Consider the following 21,129-nt stretch of genomic DNA (forward strand, 5'->3'; position numbering starts at 1 on the left):
CTGGACCAGACAATCCAGTGATCAACGACATGAACATCGATCTGCGCAATTGGGGACCGATGACATGTATCAGAAAGCGAAACTGCCATTAAGCAGGGTGGCCTTCCCCATATGGGTACCGTGTATAGCGAGCCTGACCACCCTATCCCGTTAGTCGCCTCTTACGACAAGCACAGTCGCCTTTTATGACAAGCATGGGTTGCTGAAGGCCTATGCTACCCCGGGACCTTCACGGGTCTCCGGCTTGCCGGAATGACACCAGTAGTTACGAATGGTTTAACACATGTCCAGTAGTATGATATTACAAACAAAAGACTGTTCGCACAAGGAAATTGAACTTTTCAGGATTTAGACGACAACCTGTTTCCCTCTTGTTTCAAATGGAATGTTATGGTGGGCGTTCCATATATGCATTTGTCACGTCGTGGCTCATCTAATAATTCTCAAGCAGTATAGCCCCATTCTCAACAAACAATCAAACCAAATAACAGCAATTAGCGAGAGAAAACATCTTCTAAGAAAGCTATAAGAAAGATGAGAACTGTGACGTTACCCGTGAAAGCTTTTTCGTGCAGATGAATCGCCAGTATTTACCAAAATGGAACGGTTAAGAATAGTCTGGATTTTCATCGATATGCCAACGCTACCCACCTCATTCTGGCAGATGAACTTGGAGTCTTCAGGACAGTATTGGTAGCAGGCTGGTTTGATCGCGGTGGCGTCCAGAACTCCGCTCCAAGTGGAGGGGACAGGGTCGCCGAACCTGGAACATGTCACTTGACTTTGTACCATAGGCTACCTTACTTTGTACCATTGGCTACGGTCTTACAACCGTCGATATTACAAATCTACCTTATTTTCATTGTTTCATTTTACACAAATACGTATAAATGTATAAAAGAAATGCACATACATGTATTCTAAAATGTCGCTTTGTCTGTACAAGGGAACACATTCGCAACAAAACACGACTTATTCCGTTTGCAGGATTTCCAGCTTTAGTAATGGCGTTGTTTATACATTCAAGAACTCGGAGGACACCAGCGTTGAAGGCGTTGTGCCATTTTGCCGTCTAGTCTCGTACAAAGTCAGGACATATGTCCAGAAGTACACAAATCTCAGGCTACAGACCGGCACCGACAGGTAGAGCGAGTGTCTGATTGGATAATATAGCTACACTTGAAAAGAGGTTGGAAATTTCACCCGTCAGAGAAGACATAAACATGTACACTTACTTTTATGACATTTCAAGAAAAATTGTGTTTCTTTTGTTGCTTACTATAACTTGACTATTGCGGCGTAAAAGGACAAACGAAACCCAAACACAATCCTTCACCTCTCTTACCTCTCTGCAGTAGCATATCTTATACCAAGGAACTTCTCGCAGCGGCCTGTCCTCACCCCCTCCACGTCCCCCACGATAGTGGTGACGACAACAGCATCGGCGAGACCACAGATGCACTGCAGCATCAACAAGGACACGAGAAACGAAAACGGCCACATTGCAGCGATGGTATAAACTGTCTAGTGACATTGGGGACGTTTCCTATATAGCCATTTGCATTTAATTAACTCGTTCTAAGGGTGGAATTTCGATATTAGCGTCACGATAAGAGTTTAGAATACTGAAATTACGCGACACTTGTCACTTTGTAATATTAATTCATATGTATTTGATCTAAAATGATATCGTGGTAATTAGAGGTATCAAACAACGTTGACATTGTTCAGTCCCTGTGGTATACGAGAAGGTGAAGTCAGGCGTACTAACAACGTGATGTGAGCTTGATGAACTGATGGCCCAGTAATGACCTATTAAGACGAACATTATAGTGACAATTAGTAGGCCACATGCAAATAGTTATTGATCTTATTGGTCAATTAATAATATTATTCTTATAGTCATTATTATTATGACGATTATTATTACAGTTCCTTGAATCTAATTTGATTTCGTATCACTCCAACTAAATTCACAACTGTACAGACGGAAAACAGTGGTAGCAGTGGGTTATGTACAACGCAGGAAGAGCGATGTTTGAATGAGAACGCGTAGCACTAAAATGTGTTACCTTGGAACAACGCTGAAAGTAAGAAACCGTAACTATAATTTTCATGCGAGAATAGAAAATATTCGTGGGTGGGGAGGTGGGGGTGGTTTGGGGTGGTGGGTGGGGTTGGAGGGTGCGTGTGGGAGGGTTAAACTGAAATCCTAAATACCCCATTTTCACATATGGAAATAAAATCACACGAGACACGCGTCATGTGCACCACGCAGAGCTAAACGGCATCGAACCACCTAACCACTTCTAGCAGAAGCTTTACCCACTAGACCACACAGACGGTAATAGCAACGTGAGACAGAAGAATTGAAGTAGACATGGCAACCAATTCGGGAATAGAACTGGTCTCTGTTAAACTACCATATTTCCTATGATAAACGCCAGGCATCAAATAAGCGCCTCACTAATAAAGTAGCTCACTAAAAATTACGGCAATGACACCAATTGAGCGCAAAAGCGGTTGAAAAATCCGGTTGAAAAAATAAGCGCTTATTAGAAGAAATTACTGCACAAGTCACTATCGACATATCCGACATGGTCCTAATCTTACATCAATACGTCTGAAAGGGCCATTATCGGCATGGCAACTACAGTTGTGTAACCCAGGTTTCTGTGTGCCCAAATCAGAATGCACCTATGTTGTAACATCACACGTACCCTAAGACACACTATTCTGCACACTGCCGTTTTCCAGATCGGAACTGTCAAACGGCCGTATCCGATGCATTTGGTTTCATTATATAAGAAACGGGCAAACACAGTTACACATGTATTCAACGAAGCTCAGTGCTAGACGCAATAAGAAGTATAGGGGCAACTACACACGGATTCGGTTTTTGATTGCGGAACATGAAGTGGTACATGAACCTCGTTTACGGTACTGGGTACGTTTCTGTATTTTGCTTGTGTTCAGGGTACATTACTGCACACAGTAAAGCACCAAGCCCCTGTTCCTCCAAACAAACTGAAGTCTGAATTTTTATTTGTTACAGTTTTTACTCAGATATGAAAAAAGCATGAAAATGCATTTCCCAGAATTAACCGAAATCGATATTGCAGTCAAACCTAGTAGACAATTTTAGTATGTTGGATATATAACTCAAATTCAGATGTTTCAAATTTTCGAACTCATTTTGAAAATTGTGATAAATTTAAGTTTGTTTCGAAACATCAGACCCTGGAGTACATATATATCTGCAGTACTTGGGCCGATAATGACCCCTTCTGCATCAGTTACGAGCACCCCAGCGTTAAATGATTTCAAATCGAAGCCATATAATAAAAGTACATTTGTGTCACAGTCGGTGTTCTGTAATGGACATAAGCCCGAGTAATCAGCCACATCAAATATATTTAGGGAGATACAAATCTTCAACTGGTGATGAACTGACCTTTTGTGGCTTTGATGTTATGTGGAACGCGTTGAAATTATTAGGGTTATCTCAGTCATAAAACTGCCCTCAACGCCAGATGGGTTTCCCCGACTCTCATTGACAGGCAGTGTTAATGGCACATGAAATGATACCGAAGTGTATTAATAAAAGTGTTACATAGATGGATATGAGTGTGAATAAATGAACAAGTTCTCGCGTGCGAACTCCAAATGTCATGTTGTCCAAGGTTTGCCTGTCGTACAGACTCTGAAGCAGATATATCCAAGAAAGCCCATGCAAGTCTAGAAAATGTGGCAAGTCTAGATCCCCTTAGCTTCTAAGAAATGAAGAAAGTACCGAGGCTCCATTTCATTTTATTATTTTTTTTGTTATGAACTTTTTTCAGTAAAATATGTTCATTTCAGGTCAGGGACTAATTGTTAGTCCAGTCCAGGGTATACGTCCAGGTTTACCGTCGTTGTCATAGGCGGATCCTATGTGTGTGTGTGTGTGTGTGTGTGTGTGTGTGTGTGTGTGTGTGTGTGTGCGCGCGCGCGCGTGTATATATATATATTTGTGTGTGGGGGGGGTGGTGGTGGTGCAGGTGGTGCACCCACCACCCTCTACCGCTCCTTTGTCCTGAAAGTGTATCAAATGATCATTGAAAACGGGTGGAAATGAAGTGTACACTCCCTCTCTCTCAAGTGTGCGCTCCCCACCTTTCTCAAGCAGCAGTAACCGGCTCTGGTTGTCCAATGTGAACGCACGTAACATCGCTGATGTCATAAGTTGACCAATGGTCAGGCGCCTACTGAAACTGACTCAGGGGAAAAGATGACGGCTTGTTGATAAATATCAATACGATTCACAACTTGCACATGCGCTTGTATTTACGTCAACGTTGTTGTTATTTTTTACCATCAAATAGGCGCATCGAGAAGGAATGTGCATCCCCTCCCCCTTTGTCGTGAAAGTCTATTATACGACAGGTAAAAACGTGTGAAAATGTGCACTCTTCATTTTCTAGAGTCTCCACACACACGCGCACGCGCACCTCCTAAAAACGTTGTAAATCTGCACAATCTACATAAATTATAACTTTTTTTCCCAATGACTTCTCAAAAGATCGTATAAGTTGTAAATGTGTCTTTAACATACTGTGACCTATAAGAGGGCTTGAATCGATTCCCTATTCCCGTCATGTGTGGACCAACGTCATGCATTGTGTCAAGATCGTTTTGCTGGGTGTGTGTGATCTCAAAATACTACTATTATTGTTTTTATTTAAAATCTTTAATCCTCGCAAGGACACGTGCACTTACCAGTAAGCCCACAAGCGCTCGTGTCTCTGGGTCGGTGTCTGTTTCTGTCTTAGCGCTCGTGTTCCGGATCGGTCTCCGAATAAACTAAACAGTTTCATCTGTTGGACAAAAGTAACTGAAATCCTTTTGATAACCACAAATAGCTTATTATGGATGGTGTAGATCTGTATATGTTCTGATACGCATTACTGAGCAAATTTCCAACTCTATGGAGGAGGTCTGTAAATAATGGCGTCAATCCAGTGATCAATAGCATGAGCATCGATCTGGGACACGAAGACACGAAGTCTTTTTTTCCCATCTGATGTAGGTCCGCTGTAAAGTAGATACCTATTATTTCAATTTACAACCAAGAGTTTCATCTTTTGTCATATCAACATCAAACCAGTCTGGCTTCAGACCTATCGGAATCGTCGTCTTAAACACAGCCCCTCACCCTCACCCCTACCCCCAACGCGATCGCACCGACATCAAAAGGAAGGGTTATCGGCAGACATGTGTTACATGTACCGATATCGATGGGTTCTGCTTGAGTTCTAGATATAACTTGAATGTGTCTCTGGAGATAAATAATACCTCTTTTGAACCAATCAGAATCGAGCTTACTTCAGTGTCCGAAGTTGGATGAACTGAACACGTACCCCTTTGTCAACCAATGACACACGTGTCAAGCTCGTTACAGCAATACGTATGGATATTGTGGTCCTACTTCTGACAGCCATTTGCCAAATATCCACCATTTAAAAAGTAGGGGATATTACACTTTGCGAGCAACGCAGCTGATACTTAGATCAACGCAGTTGATACTTAGATCATCGCAGCTGATACTTAGATCAACGTAGTTAATATTCTCACGGAAACTAAGAGAGCACGTGGGAGTGCAAGTGTTCATTTTTTATTTCCATTTTTTATTTCACCCACACTGAAATAATAGCTTGTGAAGAAACCTGGAAAAGAATAAAGGAATGCTTGTGCTTTCATGTGTTCCCTTATTCATCGTCTTGAATGAGCATACAAGGATCAGCGTAGTTGATACTTAGATAAACGTAGCTGATACTTAGATAAACGTAGCTGATACTTAGATCAACACACCTGATACTTAGATCAACACACCTGATACTTTCGCCTACCTATATGATATTATAGTGTTGGTAGAAAATGCATAAATATACTGTGAAATCATCGATTTTGGGAACCACTTTTATTTCTTTTATATATGATATTTTGAAAATTAGAGTAGGAGAGAAATGATATCGACATGCATGATTATGCTAGCGAAAAAAAGATGAAAGCATGATGATGTGTTCTTTTTGGCTGTAACACTCTTCCATACTATTTCACTGTCTGCTAACCTCATATGATATTCTCAAATGAACAATCGCGACACGACACGTGTCTGTATGCGATACAGCACTGAATTCAGGGAGTGACTTGATTCGTGCGAGACGTGCTCATGAGCGACATGAATATTGCCGCAAGCATTCGTAAAATGACTGGGCTGTCGTGTGAAAACTTCCGTTAGAGACGTTCCTTCAGTTTCAGTGCTCCTTCTTTTGGACAACCGTCACTGAAAATAATCCCCGAGATGAATCGAACAGGAGAATCTCGCTTTCGGAAGGCAAAACTAAATTGTCCAGCCTCGACACTCACTCTCTGACCTTCGCCTGCGTAGAGTGGAAGGTCACCTGATTTCAAGGTCACTTGAATATGATATGTTTCTTGGCCATCAAGAAAAACGGGATTTCTCAAATTTGCGTTTGCTATACCACTTGAATCCGAAAGCGTACCAGCCATGATATCAGTTTCTAAAGTGAGTTTTCTGTAGTTTCCATAGCAACTGACATTCTTGTATATCTTTAGGTGATATTTATGGCAATAGATATGTTGTCGACCAGACCCGAACATGTTAAATCCGTGAAACATAACTCTTCGACTACACTTCACATATACATCATCGGTTATCTCCCCTTTCGGTGATTCCCCTAACCTCTTCCGCCCATAACACAGCGGCACATCAAATGTCTCGAAGTGTGTCACGCGTTCCAGCTTTAAACGGTCATCCCTGATATATCTGGTTCGAAAAGGAGACACATCTTCGACAGGGCAAAGAAAATAACTGAGAATTTTCACATGTTCCTCGTTGGTCAGGAATTTGCTTGCCACAACATTCCTGATATAGAAAATAGGATCCATCTCCGGGAACAGGATGTTGAAGAAGACTGACCCGATGAGTCTTCTCTGATTCTGGGGGGTCACTTCCAGACTTTGACGGACACACTCAGCTTCTGACCATCGCACAGCCGCGTTGAACATTGACTCGGGCTTGGTCACTCGGGAGAGGGCGTTGATCACAGTGTGGAAACAGGATTGGCATAGATCTTGAAGTCCTTGAGAGCTGAGAACTGCCTCTCCTTTGGTCGTCATCATCAGCAGAGTCGCTGCTCGGAGGTCCATCTCGTCGAAGCTGTGAGCTTGTTCCAGGACGTCACAAGCGGTGTCCGGACACAGAGAATCCTTCAGGAAGTCCAGGGATACACGCTCGAGGCTCTCCACAGCGTACTTCTTGGCCAGGTACAACATTGCTGTTACGTTGTCGGGGGTCATGTCAGGCTTCTCCCCATACAGGTATCTGTAACATCAGGAACGGTATATTGTAACTGACATTATTGGTCCTACTGCTGTCTCTGCTCCATCCTCCAGCTGCAGCAGCAGCAGTAGCAGTACTACTTCTACTCCTTCTCCTACTACTATTACTACTACTACGACGACTACGACAACGACTACCAGCATCACTACTACTACTACAACTACTCCCACTTCTACTACTATTACTACTACTACCACCACTACTACCGCCACTACACCACTACCATCACCACCACTACTACTACTATTCTTACTACTCACTCGTCAGGAACGATATATTGGAACTGTTAATATTGATGATTCTGCTGCCTCTGTCTCCATCCTCCTGTCCCTACTACTACTACTACTACTACTACTACTACTACTACTACTACTACTACTACTACTGGTGCTGGTGCTGGTGCTGGTGCTGGTGCTGCTGCAACTACTACTACTACTGCGCCCGCAATTGCAACTACAATGACTGATGATACTACGAAATCCTTTACATCGACGGCTGCGGCCTGGATACCTATAGGCAGAAACTGGTTGAAGACTTGGGAAAGAAATGATATGACCCCTAACCTCATTTTTGGACATAATGATAACGCAAATTTCAGATACATCTTCCATAAAATCAACCAGCTGTGGCGGAAAGTTTATTTCCCCCAGTTTAGTAGTCTAGTCATGTTTTGTATATCAGGGACAATGAGTTTAGGAGCGGTGCCTGAGCTCGACTAGTAACACACAACATTCCGCGTCAGTTCCTTTCTACGACTCCACCCTGTAATCATCGCACTGTGTCTGTAACGTTATTGTTGAAAGCAGCATAAACTCTTCCCACGTAGCCTTGACAGAGCACACGCATTCCCACTTGAATGAACAATGATCTTTTATCTTCCCATGTTCACAGAAACATATGAAAACAGTCTAACAATGTATTCAGGACTCGTCGACATAATGGTTGAAACGGAAATGAGTGTAGATGACACAGCAGCTTACAAGGAACATTCTGTTAGCCCCGTCTCGATGCCCTAACATAACAATTAGTGTCATAGTTTGTATAATTAAGGTAATAACGTATTTCGGAGAGGGGTATATCAGCAATTAAGCTTTTGAGGAACAAAGTCAATTTTGAATGACCTGAAACTAACCTTACTGTCTATGTAGCCGTGCTCAATCAACAGTTAAGAAATTAGTTGGTGTAATGACTGGTTACTGGACAGTTTGAGATGTTTTGAGTCTGTGTATTATACATTATCAGATTAGAGCTGATAGGTCATGTTTCAAAACTGAAATACACCCTAACTCGTGCAACAGGTTAACAAGTCCACTGACAACAAAGTCAGATTGTTTACCATGATTGTTACGACCTTGGTGAAGGTATATCCTGCACTAAAATGGATTTGACCCCACAAAAATCCAAACATGTTATCAAAACATTATTAGGCTGCGAACAGTTGATAAAAATAGCAAAATGGGCAAGATAGAACTCTGGTACCGGTAAGAGAGAGTGACTTTAGGGTTACGCCGCACTCAGCATTATTCCAGCTTTATAGTGGCAGTATGTAGATAGCCGTGTTCGAACCAGAAAATCCAATTGTCTACAGCATGAGCATCGACCTACCCAACTGGGATACGATGACATGTGTCAATCAAGTCAGCGCGCCTGACTACCCGAGTTTTTTTTATTTGTAATACTGTACTTGATACATTAGGTCTCTAAATTAAATGTTACATGTATATCGTTAACGTGCCTGTATGTGGTGGGAATACCTTTGAAATGTGTTACCTCAAGAAACATTCAAAATCTTCACTGCTCACATCGGGAATTCTAATGTCGTCTTTCTCTGCCAGGGGGCCATTAAACATGGCGTGAAAGACGCTGCTTCTTCTGATCAGTACGTGCCGGTGAGCCGTCACAGGCTTCTCCTTCTTGCCAACTTGGAATATGACGTCACAAGTTTCTGAAGATCTAGACATGTTTCTCTGAGCGGTGTCGTTGAATGTTTCCAACTTCCTCACGCTACCGGAAGTGGAAGTCATGATGTCATTGGCACGCCTTCTGAAGAAAAGAAGTACTTCCGATTACTAAACTGTTCAAACAAGGATCACAATGGTGGTTAGAGCGGTGGTCCGACATCGGGTTCGAATCTCCACATGGGTGTCTTGTGTTTGACTCATACGTAGCGCAGTTTACCATGATCCTTCTTGACTACTGAATACCGTACCCACTCAGTATGCTCCAGCTTTAGGTATCCTTAACCCATTCATGGCGTGTAGGAAAAAATGGGGATCGGGTGGTCACTATACCTGACTATACCGAATCGGGCACAGTACCATTGAACCGCTGGCTCACTAACCCCATGTATGTGGGTACCTTTCGCCATGTAAAGCTTAAACATCACTGAATACGGCCCAAAACAATATTCACTTACTGTTCGTTTGGAAATGGCACCATATCGATCCGACAGAAACAAACATTCGACACAACTAATCATTACATGAAATACGAAATGGTTATCCGGTCACAATTCACAATCAACCTGCGTGATTACACGCTGTAGGTTTGAACGGAACTCGGAGATTTTAATATATCCAGGGAGTGTTTTAAAAGCGGCAATAATCAGCACACCTTTACCTGTTTGACAACTGAACAACAGCCATATCATACGACTTACACCCGACGAACCCACCCCGAGTCACACTTACACTGAAAACATCTACCCAGTAAAGAGTACATGTTGAAGGAGACGTTTATTTAAGGCGAGTAGCAATATACTATACATAGCACTATTCACCTGAAGCTAAATAGTATGCGAAACATATTGACATGGCTATTTATAGCATCGTAAAAGCCACGATTTTCGAGTTCAGGTTACCCGTCATAGCAGTCTCTGTTGTACCGAGCCCGTAGTGACTGATTCATACCATCACATCTACAGTGTATTTATTCTTTATTCTATTGGTTGCTATTGTGAAATCTTTTAAAGTATGTTGTTAATCGTTCTGTTCTTTTTAAACACAGTGACGGTAAAATTGTATTTCGTTTCTACAACAGATGCGATAGTAGAGAGTGAGTGAGTTTAGTTTTACGCCGCACTCAGCAATATTCCAGCTATATGGCGGCGGTCTGTAAATAAGTCAGCGAACCTGACCACCCGATCCCGTTCGTCGCCTGTTACGACAAGCAGAATCGCCTTTTATGGCAAGCATGGGTTGGTGAAGGCCTATTCTACCCCGGGTAGATGTTCACGGGTCAGACGCGATAGTATATCATACAAACCTTGAAACTATTATATTCAAGAAAGCCCATTCAAATCTTCAATATGTGGCAAGATTAACAGTTTCTGAACATGAGGGCTCCTAGTCATTATATATTGAAGAGCAAAACTCAGTTTTTGGTCAGTTTAGAAGACAAACATAAACGCTTACTTTTATGAAATTTCATTTTCTTTTTCGAAACCTCCGTTTCTTTTGTTGTTCAGTATATTTTATAATTATCATTACATCTTTTTCCTTATAAAATATGTTCATATCAGAGAGTAGGTGTTACGTCACTAATGTGACACGTGACGTGCATGTCAACGGTCTTACTTTCAGTCTGAAGTAAGTCAAGGGCAGATATACTCGGCTGAGAAGGTTAAGGATATGACGTCAATGAGAGGGCGTGTTGTAAGATCGTGACTGGCTTTAGATCGATATAGATAGAATAAATTTCATAACACCAAACGTACTCGTGTAAGTCACTGAGTAAGATGAAATTTGTCACTCTTTTCATAGGCGATTATGTATAATGTTTAATCTACGCATAAACGCAGGAAGCGAAAAAATACGAAACTATACATATTACGTAATATTTACTGTGAATATTTAATATCAGCTGATGTTATTATTAAATGCGATATAACTGATGAGTTACTAGATAATTCATTTTAAATATAACGCTCACGTGGGTACAATGTGTGAAGCCCATTTCTGGTGTTCCTCGCCATGATATTGCTTAAATATTTTTGAAGAAGCAGTTTCAGTCACATTTAGAACTAACAAGAAACTTGAAACCCAGATCAAGTAAACAGTTAAACCATGAACTCAACGAACCTGCACGTATAAATGAAATAATACAAAACAACATAAATATTTAATCAAAATATAGTCAATTGCTGAACTATATTTAGTCACACATACTCTCGATGCTTCGATACTTTTTCGGTTCCATTATTGATTAATTGCCAGCGGAAACTCAGCAATTGCAATGTATCGATACCTGTGATGTATCCTTACAGGGTCAATGAGCTCGGGGTATATTTTAATATTATTCACTAGATAACTAAGGATTCTAGCCAGTTACACTGTTCCCGAGAATTCAATGTACAGTGAAAGTCCGTTAGTCCCGACCTCGTTAAACCGGACACCTCGTGACCCGGGCAGCAAGTTATTCTCACAACGTGTAACAAATGACTCGTTTATCCGGTCATTATGTTCTCTGGGTCTTGATTTCGTAATAATCGACAGGTCTTGATCAACAACGTTTCACAGAACTCTCCACAATATGAACAGTTACACGCACATTTGGATCTCTCGGGAAAGTCCCGTCAATCTCCACTTGAAGGTATTGCCCTACCCACTCGGCCCTATTGCATGACGACAGGCGACGTACAGGCGAGATAGTGTGCCCCAGCTTTCCGGGTTAACATGACGATAAATTTTCTCCTTGTTTACGATACATGTCTATCGTCGCGTGTGGAGACATGTTACTTTTTTAAAATAAATATTCGGCGTCAGTATCTTGCTTCCTTGTACAGGTGAATGACGTATACAGATAACATTATCGGATAGTTTGATGATCATTATGATGATAACTATGATAATGATAGTGATGACTACCTAAGCATCAGTAGTAGCTTGCTACTGCTGAAGGTCTGCTGAAGGTCTGCTGAAGGTCTGCTGTGGTCTTAATAATGCTAAAAGTAATTCAACAACACACAACTATTACGGCAGTAGTAGTGGTAGTAGTAGCTGTTGTGGTGGTGGTAGTGGTCGTAGTGGTAGTGGTAGCAGTAGTAGTGGTATACGTAGTAGTAATACTAGTGGTAGTTGTGGTAGTAGCAGTCGTACTACTACTACTACTACTACTACTACTACTACTACTACTACTACTACTACTACTACTACTACTACTACTACTACCACCACCACCACCACCACCACCACCACCACCACTACCACTACTACTACTACTACTACTACTACTACTACTACTACTACTACTACTACTACTACTACTACTACTACTACTACTACTACTACTACTACGACGACGACGACGACGACGACGACGAGGACGACGACGACTACTACTACTACTAGAAGTAGTAGTGGTAGTAGTAGTAACTAGTAGTTGTGGTAGTATATGTATACGTAGTATACGTAGTAGCAGCAGCAGCAGCAGCAGCAGTAGTAGTAGTAGGAGGAGGAGGAGGAGGAGGAGGAGGAGCAGCCGCAGCAGCAGCAGCAGTAGTAGTAGTAGTAGGAGGAGGAGGAGGAGGAGGAGGAGGAGAGGAGCAGCCGCAGCAGCAGCAGCAGTAGTAGTAGTAGTAGGAGGAGGAGGAGGAGGAGAGGAGCAGCCGCAGCAGCAGCAGCAGTAGTAGTAGTAGTAGTAGGAGGAGGAGGAGGAGGAGGAGGAGAGGAGCAGCCGCAGCAGCAGCAGCAGTAGTAGTAGTAGTAGTAGGAGGAGGAGGAGGAGGAGGAGGAGCAGCCGCAGCAGCAGCAGCAGTAGTAGTAGTAGTAGGAGGAGGAGGAGGAGGAGGAGGAGAGGAGCAGCCGCAGCAGCAGCAGCAGTAGTAGTAGTAGTAGGAGGAGGAGGAGGAGGAGGAGGAGCAGCCGCAGCAGCAGCAGTAGTAGTAGTAGTAGTAGTAGTAGTAGTAGTAGGAGGAGGAGGAGGAGGAGAGGAGCAGCCGCAGCAGCAGCAGCAGTAGTAGTAGTAGTAGTAGTAGGATGAGGAGGAGGAGGAGGAGCAACCGCAGCAGCAGCAGCAGTAGTAGTAGTAGTAGGAGGAGGAGGAGGAGGAGGAGGAGAGGAGCAGCCGCAGCAGCAGCAGCAGCAGTAGTAGTAGTAGTAGGAGGAGGAGGAGGAGGAGAGGAGCAGCCGCAGCAGCAGCAGCAGTAGTAGTAGTAGTAGGAGGAGGAGGAGGAGGAGGAGAGGAGCAGCCGCAGCAGCAGCAGCAGTAGTAGTAGTAGTAGTAGGAGGAGGAGGAGGAGGAGAGGAGCAGCCGCAGCAGCAGCAGCAGTAGTAGTAGTAGTAGGAGGAGGAGGAGGAGGAGGAGAGGAGCAGCCGCAGCAGCAGCAGCAGTAGTAGTAGTAGTAGTAGGAGGAGGAGGAGGAGGAGGAGGAGCAGCCGCAGCAGCAGCAGCAGTAGTAGTAGTAGTAGGAGGAGGAGGAGGAGGAGGAGAGGAGCAGCCGCAGCAGCAGCAGCAGTAGTAGTAGTAGTAGGAGGAGGAGGAGGAGGAGGAGGAGGAGGAGGAGGAGCAGCCGCAGCAGCAGCAGTAGTAGTATTAGGAGGAGGAGGAGGAGGAGGAGGAGGAGAGGAGCAGCCGCAGCAGCAGCAGCAGTAGTAGTAGTAGTAGTAGGAGGAGGAGGAGGAGGAGGAGGAGGAGCAGCCGCAGCAGCAGCAGCAGTAGTAGTAGTAGTAGTAGGAGGAGGAGGAGGAGGAGGAGGAGAGGAGCAGCCGCAGCAGCAGCAGCAGTAGTAGTAGTAGTAGTAGGAGGAGGAGGAGGAGGAGGAGGAGCAACCGCAGCAGCAGCAGCAGTAGTAGTAGTAGTAGGAGGAGGAGGAGGAGGAGGAGGAGGAGCAGCCGCAGCAGCAGCAGCAGTAGTAGTAGTAGTAGGAGGAGGAGGAGGAGGAGGAGGAGGAGCAGCCGCAGCAGCAGCAGCAGCAGTAGTAGTATTAGGAGGAGGAGGAGGAGGAGGAGGAGAGGAGGAGCCGCAGCAGCAGCAGCAGTAGTAGTAGTAGTAGGAGGAGGAGGAGGAGGAGGAGGAGCAGCCGCAGCAGCAGCAGCAGTAGTAGTAGTAGTAGGAGGAGGAGGAGGAGGAGGAGAGGAGCAGCCGCAGCAGCAGCAGCAGTAGTAGTAGTAGTAGGAGGAGGAGGAGGAGGAGGAGAGGAGCAGCCGCAGCAGCAGCAGCAGCAGCAGTAGTAGTAGTAGGAGGAGGAGGAGGAGGAGGAGGAGGAGCAGCCGCAGCAGCAGCAGCAGTAGTAGTAGTAGTAGGAGGAGGAGGAGGAGGAGGAGGAGGAGGAGGAGAGGAGCAGCCGCAGCAGCAGCAGCAGTAGTAGTAGTAGTAGGAGGAGGAGGAGGAGGAGGAGGAGAGGAGCAGCCGCAGCAGCAGCAGCAGTAGTAGTAGTAGGAGGAGGAGGAGGAGGAGGAGGAGGAGAGGAGCAGCCGCAGCAGCAGCAGCAGTAGTAGTAGTAGTAGGAGGAGGAGGAGGAGGAGGAGGAGGAGAGGAGCAGCCGCAGCAGCAGCAGCAGTAGTAGTAGTAGTAGGAGGAGGAGGAGGAGGAGGAGGAGGAGAGGAGCAGCCGCAGCAGCAGCAGCAGTAGTAGTAGTAGTAGGAGGAGGAGGAGGAGGAGGAGGAGGAGAGGAGCAGCCGCAGCAGCAGCAGCAGTAGTAGTAGTAGTAGTAGGAGGAGGAGGAGGAGGAGGAGGAGGAGGAGGAGGAGGAGAGGAGCAGCCGCAGCAGCAGCAGCAGTAGTAGTAGTCACAACGTGCCTGCAAAAACCATTTCCCAAATATCCTCACCTGGCTACACGGCGTGAAGGTTTAATATCTTTCCGGAGATAATAGGGAATTATTTGATAACTCAATGACGCTACATTTTACAGACAGACACGTGTCTCATGGGGATATTCAAATAGGCGCATACTTACATAGTAACGACGTATTGTTCAAGGTTAATGAGGCGGAGATAATTTGTGACAGGGTCGTTGTGTCTCCAGTTAGGATTTTGGACTTGTGTTGTTTTTATAGGGAGCTGATAACATTTTAAAGATCATATGCCACGTCTGATAGTGATACAGAAATACTCTCAGATCAACAACCTATGTTTGTATGTTCTCTACCCAAATCATTAATAATCCACCTATATCATAGCAGTCTGTCAATAGTCGACTGTTGATCAGACAACCCAGTGACTGACATTATGAGCATCTGCCTAAGTGATACGATAAAACGTATCAGTCAAGTCAGGAATTCTGAAAACTTGATTCCCCTTAATCGCATTTTACGACATTCATGGGCTGAGGAAGACCAACTCTAACCCGGATATTTACGGGTAATCAGCATCCTATCGATTTTTTTTCATGCTTATTCGAAACACGTTTATGGGAGGAAAAGTACCAGTCGTAGTCAAACATCCAAACGCGCCGAGGTGACAGCGTTCAAGGGGAGGCTATTTCACAGTCATTTCAAACCGCCGCAAAGTAACAGTTGTCTCCCCTGCATGCTTTTGCCAAACCGTCGGTGCCTAGTCGCATTTCTCAAATCAATACACGCGGAGGCTTCTCGCACTGCATTGTCGATTGAATCTCGAGAATGTTTCTCCATGAAGCCTAATGTATTGCTGATGAACATATTCAGTCCCGACAACGCCAGTTTTACAATGCCAGCACAGTGATATGCCGCAATTGCTTGGTGCTTTACTCTGACAAAGGACACTGTGTGGAGTTTCTGATGTTCCCCTCGATGTGTTATGAATGGAATATTGAGGGAAGCGGCGTAAAATCACATTCATCCACTCACTACTCAGACGAAGTATTTTGACTGTCTAGCCCAGGGGCATGGTAGCTACCTGTATAAAAACGCCCTGACTTAACTTTGCAACCAATCGGATTTACAGAAAGAAAAAGCTTGCTCCGAGCCTGTATCCGATTCTTTCTCAGGATGTTGATCACTGGTTTGTTAGGCCCAAAACCGATTATTTATATACCACCGCCATACAGCTGGAATATTTTGTATGTGGCGGCTTTGAATAACAAACACACAGACAAAATCCTCTAAACGCCAAGCCCTTCAATAAAGCATATATTCCTGGAAGTAGTTTTGTGTTTGTTTGTTCAGGTATGTGTTGACGCGCATGCGGAATGAGTATAGTCAGACCGTCACCTGAAAACTATGGACCCCAAGGAGGGACATCGTCATGTGACCAAATTAACCACTGTGACAGTGCGATAGCACGGCATTTTGGCCGTTTGTCGCAATGTCGCGTTTTGAATGATATTTTCTTACTTCACTAAACTTCGACAAATGTGTGCAAAAGAGGAATAAAAAGGCGCGATAACGCTATCGTGTCCTTTGCATGGTTCCGTAGAATACAATCCTCGAAACATCGCAGATTTGATTATGACACCCTATTCAAATCACCCACTAACCATTTCTTGTTAATTGCTTGCATGTTTCCGACATATTCAACATAGGGCCGTCATTTCCAGATCCAATAGAGAGTAGTCAGTTCTTGCTATGCCCGATATAGACCTGTTTATTTACGTTATAACCAATACAAAGCCCTCGGACAAACACAAATTAAGGGCCTATGTGCAGGGCAGTGACGGACAGCCCATCTTCAGACAATCCCTCAATAGTTAAGAACGTCGTGTACTGAACAGAAAAGGAAACGTAAGTTTTGAAAAAATAAAAATAAATTCTCATAAAAGTAAGCTTTCATGTTTATGTCCTCTATTTAAAAACTTGACAAAGAGCCAGAGTTGCGTTTCTTTTGCTCTTTAGTATATTTGGACATGTAAGCACTCAGCACACTTACCTTACAAAGGTACAACCTTCTTATTTGCAGACCTACAGGTAAATTAAAAGTCAAATTATCAGCTGATGCTCGCGCAAAGTCTGTGACAGTTTTTTTTTATTTAGCGGTGATAACGCGCTATTCTTAGATCTTTTCAGCCGTAAGAAGACTCCGAGTAACGCCAATCGAAGATATGGGAGAGCCTTAGGTTGATGATTTTGTGTTTGTTTGGAAAGAGTGACAACAATGTTGTACACTGAGCCACTTGTAGCTGTCCTTGCGTGTGTAGTCTCGTTGTTAGTACTTATTTATATAAGATCATAATTCTATTAGGTTCAAGGTGTTTTTACCCCGCAAACACATATGCATGAGCGAGTTTGATCTGACGTAAATCGATCTTCTCATATGCTTGTAGTCATTCCCCGAGGCTGTACTGAGTGCTGAGCCCATGCACTTACATGTATATTTAGTAATTCTATCCTTTAAAGGGGCAAGTCTAGATCAGGGGAGAATACAGCACTGAATGCTATGATCATGGATGTATAGTAATTATATCCTGTAGAGCGACAAAAGCTAGATAAACGGACAGTGCGGGATAAACGGGACCCCAGCTTGTCTTTCATATACGTCTTGATATTAACATTTAAACTAGCGGTTATTATGCACGTGGTGTGTTTGTGACGTTGTTGGATGGAACTTGATGTCTCGGTTTAGTCCATTCCTCATTGTCAAGGTGCAGTTTCTATTCATGTTAACTGACGGACACCCGGTGTGATACAGCTTTCTCCTTGTATACGCTGATAAAAATCCGAAACAAAATAAATAAATAAATAAATAAATAAATAAATAAATAAATAAATAATAATAAATAAATAACAAAACAAACAGATAACCCGCAAAAGTGTTTAACATGTATACTTGACCTGATCATAAGAAATCAGTCAAATTTATCACAAGTCGTTGTTATTGACTTGTTTTGTCATGGCAGACATGAAACAACCAAATAATCAGGATTAGATGTGGAGGCATTGTGTGTTTACTAAACAGGCAATTGTCAGTATTGCCAGTGTCGTGTTGAAAAGTGACGTTCGTGTCTTACATAACCGGAAGGGTTCTATTATGGTGTATGTGAATTGCGCTGGACGTGCCTGCGCTATCGGTATGAGAGATGGCAGCACATATCATTACTCTCCTTAACAACACTGACGTCGAAGCCGACGATGCTGATCAGAGGAACGTCACGAACTTCGGTGCAACACCTCACGGCGTACCCTAAACTGTGTTGAAATCCCCCGCATTAAAATTATCCTTGTGATACCCGTATGTACCTGTCCTGCTTCGCTAAGGTCGTTTTTTGAAAACTGACAGCGGTCGCTGAGTATTGTGGTCACTTATCAAAGTATATATGAAACAACTCGAGGGTACTTGATTGTATTTCCCCAGAGATCCACTCACTGACACCTGCATACACATCAGCTGAGCAGTTCAGTATATCTCGAGCAAACAATCAGGTATGTCACGCTGTTAAAGATCCAGCTGATAGAAATCCCACCTGGTTCTTGAATGGTTGTTTACTCAACCTAGACGTCCTCGGACCACTTCTAGCACGAGACATGCATTTTTCATCCACCATCTGTGCACGGTGTTAACATCAGCTTCTTCAGAACCCAAGTTCAAGGTCGTTGTATTATAATGCTGCATATTTCAGGTTACCGCTTTTGGTTACGGGGTAGTGGGGTAGCCTAGTGGTTAAAGCGTAACGCCGAGGACCTGGGTTCGATTCCCCGCATATGTACAATGTGTGAAGCCCATTTCTGGTGTCCCCTGCTGGATATTGCTGGAAACTATTTGCTGCAGGCGAAAAACTACACTAGACTTGTGGTTTCTGCCAAGACTAAATGGTGGACCAAGGGTGATGTTTTTTTGTGTTTAAGTGACAAGTGGCATGTAGGACTGCATGCGACAGGACAGCTCAGAGAGGATATTGAGTACTGTGGCCTGGCGTGTGATTGTATATAGCCAAGAAGGAAAATAATAGTGGTCTGACGCCAGATTCATGCCCCCTTCGTCACCAAAGACAACCCTAGAGTTGAACCCGGAATTCTAGGACATGAACAGTTTCAACATGTATGGCGTCATCAGAAGAAAAAATACTGCCCTATGTCCTATGAGAAGATAATGTGAAACATGCCACTTTATTATAGCGGTAGAAACTAGGACTAGGACAGATTGAAACTCTCTAACCGGGCATCCCACCCCATATAACCTACCGTACCCGGATACCCGATATGCTAATTCCAAATATCAAATTTGCAAGAAATATTAATGTCAGTATATTCGGAGACTTGAATTTCGAGTTCTTCAATATCTTACCAATGTATTATATTCAAAAGAAGTAACTGTATATAGCGTTTAAATCTTCAAAGACAATACAACATTTTAATCATGAAAGAACAACATATTACATCGTCGAATCAATAAGTCACGTGATCATTTGAGACGGGTAGCCACCCGCCCCTGATATCCGGGGTACCTGTCCCAGCCCTTGTGGAAAGATTTGGATGGATGGAATGTTTTCCTGATTCACGACTTTTATCGTTGAGCAGTAAACATGACGCCTGTCCAACATTCAGCATCCATTGTTAAATGTAAAAATATGAATTAGATATATGTGAGCGAACGTGCTTGTATAATAAGGAAATGATGATTAATGAAAGTAATGTGAGTGAATGAGTTTATGGGTGAGTTTGTGAGTGAGTGAGTGAGTTGAGTGAGTTCAGTTTTACACCGCAATATTCCAGTTATATGTCTGTGGTCTGTAACTAATCGAGTCTGGACCAGTGATCCAATCCAGTGATCAATAGCATGAGCATCGATCTGTGCAAATGGGAACCGATGACATGTGTCAACCAAGTCAGCAAGCCTGACCACCCGATCCCGTTAGTCGCCTCTCACAACAAGCATAGTCGCCTTTTTGGGAAGCTTGGATTGCTGAAGGCCTATTCTGTTTGTAGGTGAATTTAAGTTGCATAATGTTGTTTCAGCCTGATGTGGGCTAGATCACAAAGAACAACAGTTTGTGTTGGACGATCACGATTAAGACTGTGATTCTGGCATCCAAACCCACGACCGCCGGTTAATGGCAAACCCAAGGGAGGCAACTCTGCACAGCGAACGTTTCCATTCAGGAGCGGGTACTTTTGGATATGACACCTGTATGTCTTTGAGTAAAGAAACACATGACAATACACGTTATTTGCGTTATTTGTTTGTTTGTTTTACGCCGCTCTCAGCAGTTTTCGAGCTATATGGCATCAGTCTGTAAATAATCGTGTCTGGACCAGACAATCCAGTGATCAACAGCATCGGTGGATCTACGCACTTGGGACACGATGACATGGTACAACTGACCGACAAGCATGGGTTGCTGGAGATTAAATCTAAGCCTGGTCTTTCACGGTTTTCATTAGTGAGTCAGGTTAGTTTTACGCCGCATTAAGCAATATTCCAGCAATATCATGGCGGAGGACACTAACAATAGGTTTCTCACATTGTATCCATATAGGGAATCGAACCCGAGTTCTCGGCGTGTGCTGAACCACTAGGCTACCCCATCCACCCGCAAAATGATAAACGTGGGAATGAATAGATAGACGGACAGTAACTGAGGGTATTCTTTGCTTGCACGGCCACTTGAATGTTTACTTTTCTATATAAAAAAAAACAAAAACAGAAATGAAAAAAAAATATGATGGCAATCTGGCCCTAGTAATTTGAACGTATGCCAATAGCAATAGGATGGAGAAACTGGCTTGTAGGGTAGTGCTGACAGAACAGTACCTGGATCTGACCTGCCAGTACTTCCGTACATAACATCCCTGTAGTAAAGCAAACCCTGCCCTCCATACACTGTGAGGATGAACCCTGCGATCTGCCCGGGGTTGGTTAGTTCGTCTTGCAA

The 21,129-nt window shown here is 43.7% G+C and overlaps 2 protein-coding genes across 3 annotated transcripts in view; both read right to left on the reverse strand.

The window, feature by feature from the left end:
* Window positions 1–1,566, reverse strand: part of LOC137258796 (crystal protein-like) — a 179,308-nt gene extending 177,742 nt beyond the window's left edge. Inside the window, exons 1-2 of the mRNA XM_067796490.1 lie at window positions 1,346–1,566; window positions 652–763 (exon numbers count right to left, since the gene is read on the reverse strand). Of these exons, the coding sequence (XP_067652591.1) occupies window positions 652–763; window positions 1,346–1,503 (270 nt within the window). The 5' untranslated portion in view covers window positions 1,504–1,566. The remainder of the gene's footprint in view (window positions 1–651; window positions 764–1,345) is intronic.
* Window positions 1,567–5,942: 4,376 nt separating this feature from the next.
* Window positions 5,943–17,253, reverse strand: LOC137258525 (BTB/POZ domain-containing protein 6-like). 2 transcript variants are annotated; one of them, XM_067796229.1, is made up of 3 exons: window positions 17,190–17,253; window positions 9,176–9,448; window positions 5,943–7,387 (listed from the first exon to the last, which is right to left on the reverse strand). In XM_067796229.1, the coding sequence occupies exons 2-3, from the start codon at window positions 9,427–9,429 to the stop codon at window positions 6,277–6,279; spliced, it is 1,365 nt and encodes a 454-aa protein (XP_067652330.1). In that variant the 5' UTR covers window positions 9,430–9,448; window positions 17,190–17,253; the 3' UTR covers window positions 5,943–6,276. The 2 variants fall into 2 exon arrangements, with proteins under 2 accessions (XP_067652330.1, XP_067652329.1); XM_067796228.1 differs by lacking the exon at window positions 17,190–17,253 and adding an exon at window positions 10,025–10,116.
* Window positions 17,254–21,129: the final 3,876 nt, after the last annotated feature.

The sequence above is a fragment of the Haliotis asinina genome, chromosome 12, assembly GCF_037392515.1.
Source record: "Haliotis asinina isolate JCU_RB_2024 chromosome 12, JCU_Hal_asi_v2, whole genome shotgun sequence".
Taxonomy (NCBI): Eukaryota; Metazoa; Mollusca; class Gastropoda; order Lepetellida; family Haliotidae; genus Haliotis; species Haliotis asinina.

What these genes read in the sequence shown, in the direction of transcription:
- LOC137258525 (XM_067796228.1), bottom strand. Translation starts at nt 10,050, where the DNA reads ATGGCTGTTGTTCAGTTGTCAAACAG. An exon ending in GTTGTTCAGTTGTCAAACAG is followed by an intron (nt 9,449 to 10,024) that starts GTAAAGGTGTGC and finishes TCTTTTCTTCAG; the next exon opens with AAGGCGTGCCAATGACATCA. An exon ending in GATTTTGAATGTTTCTTGAG is followed by an intron (nt 7,388 to 9,175) that starts GTAACACATTTC and finishes CTGATGTTACAG; the next exon opens with ATACCTGTATGGGGAGAAGC.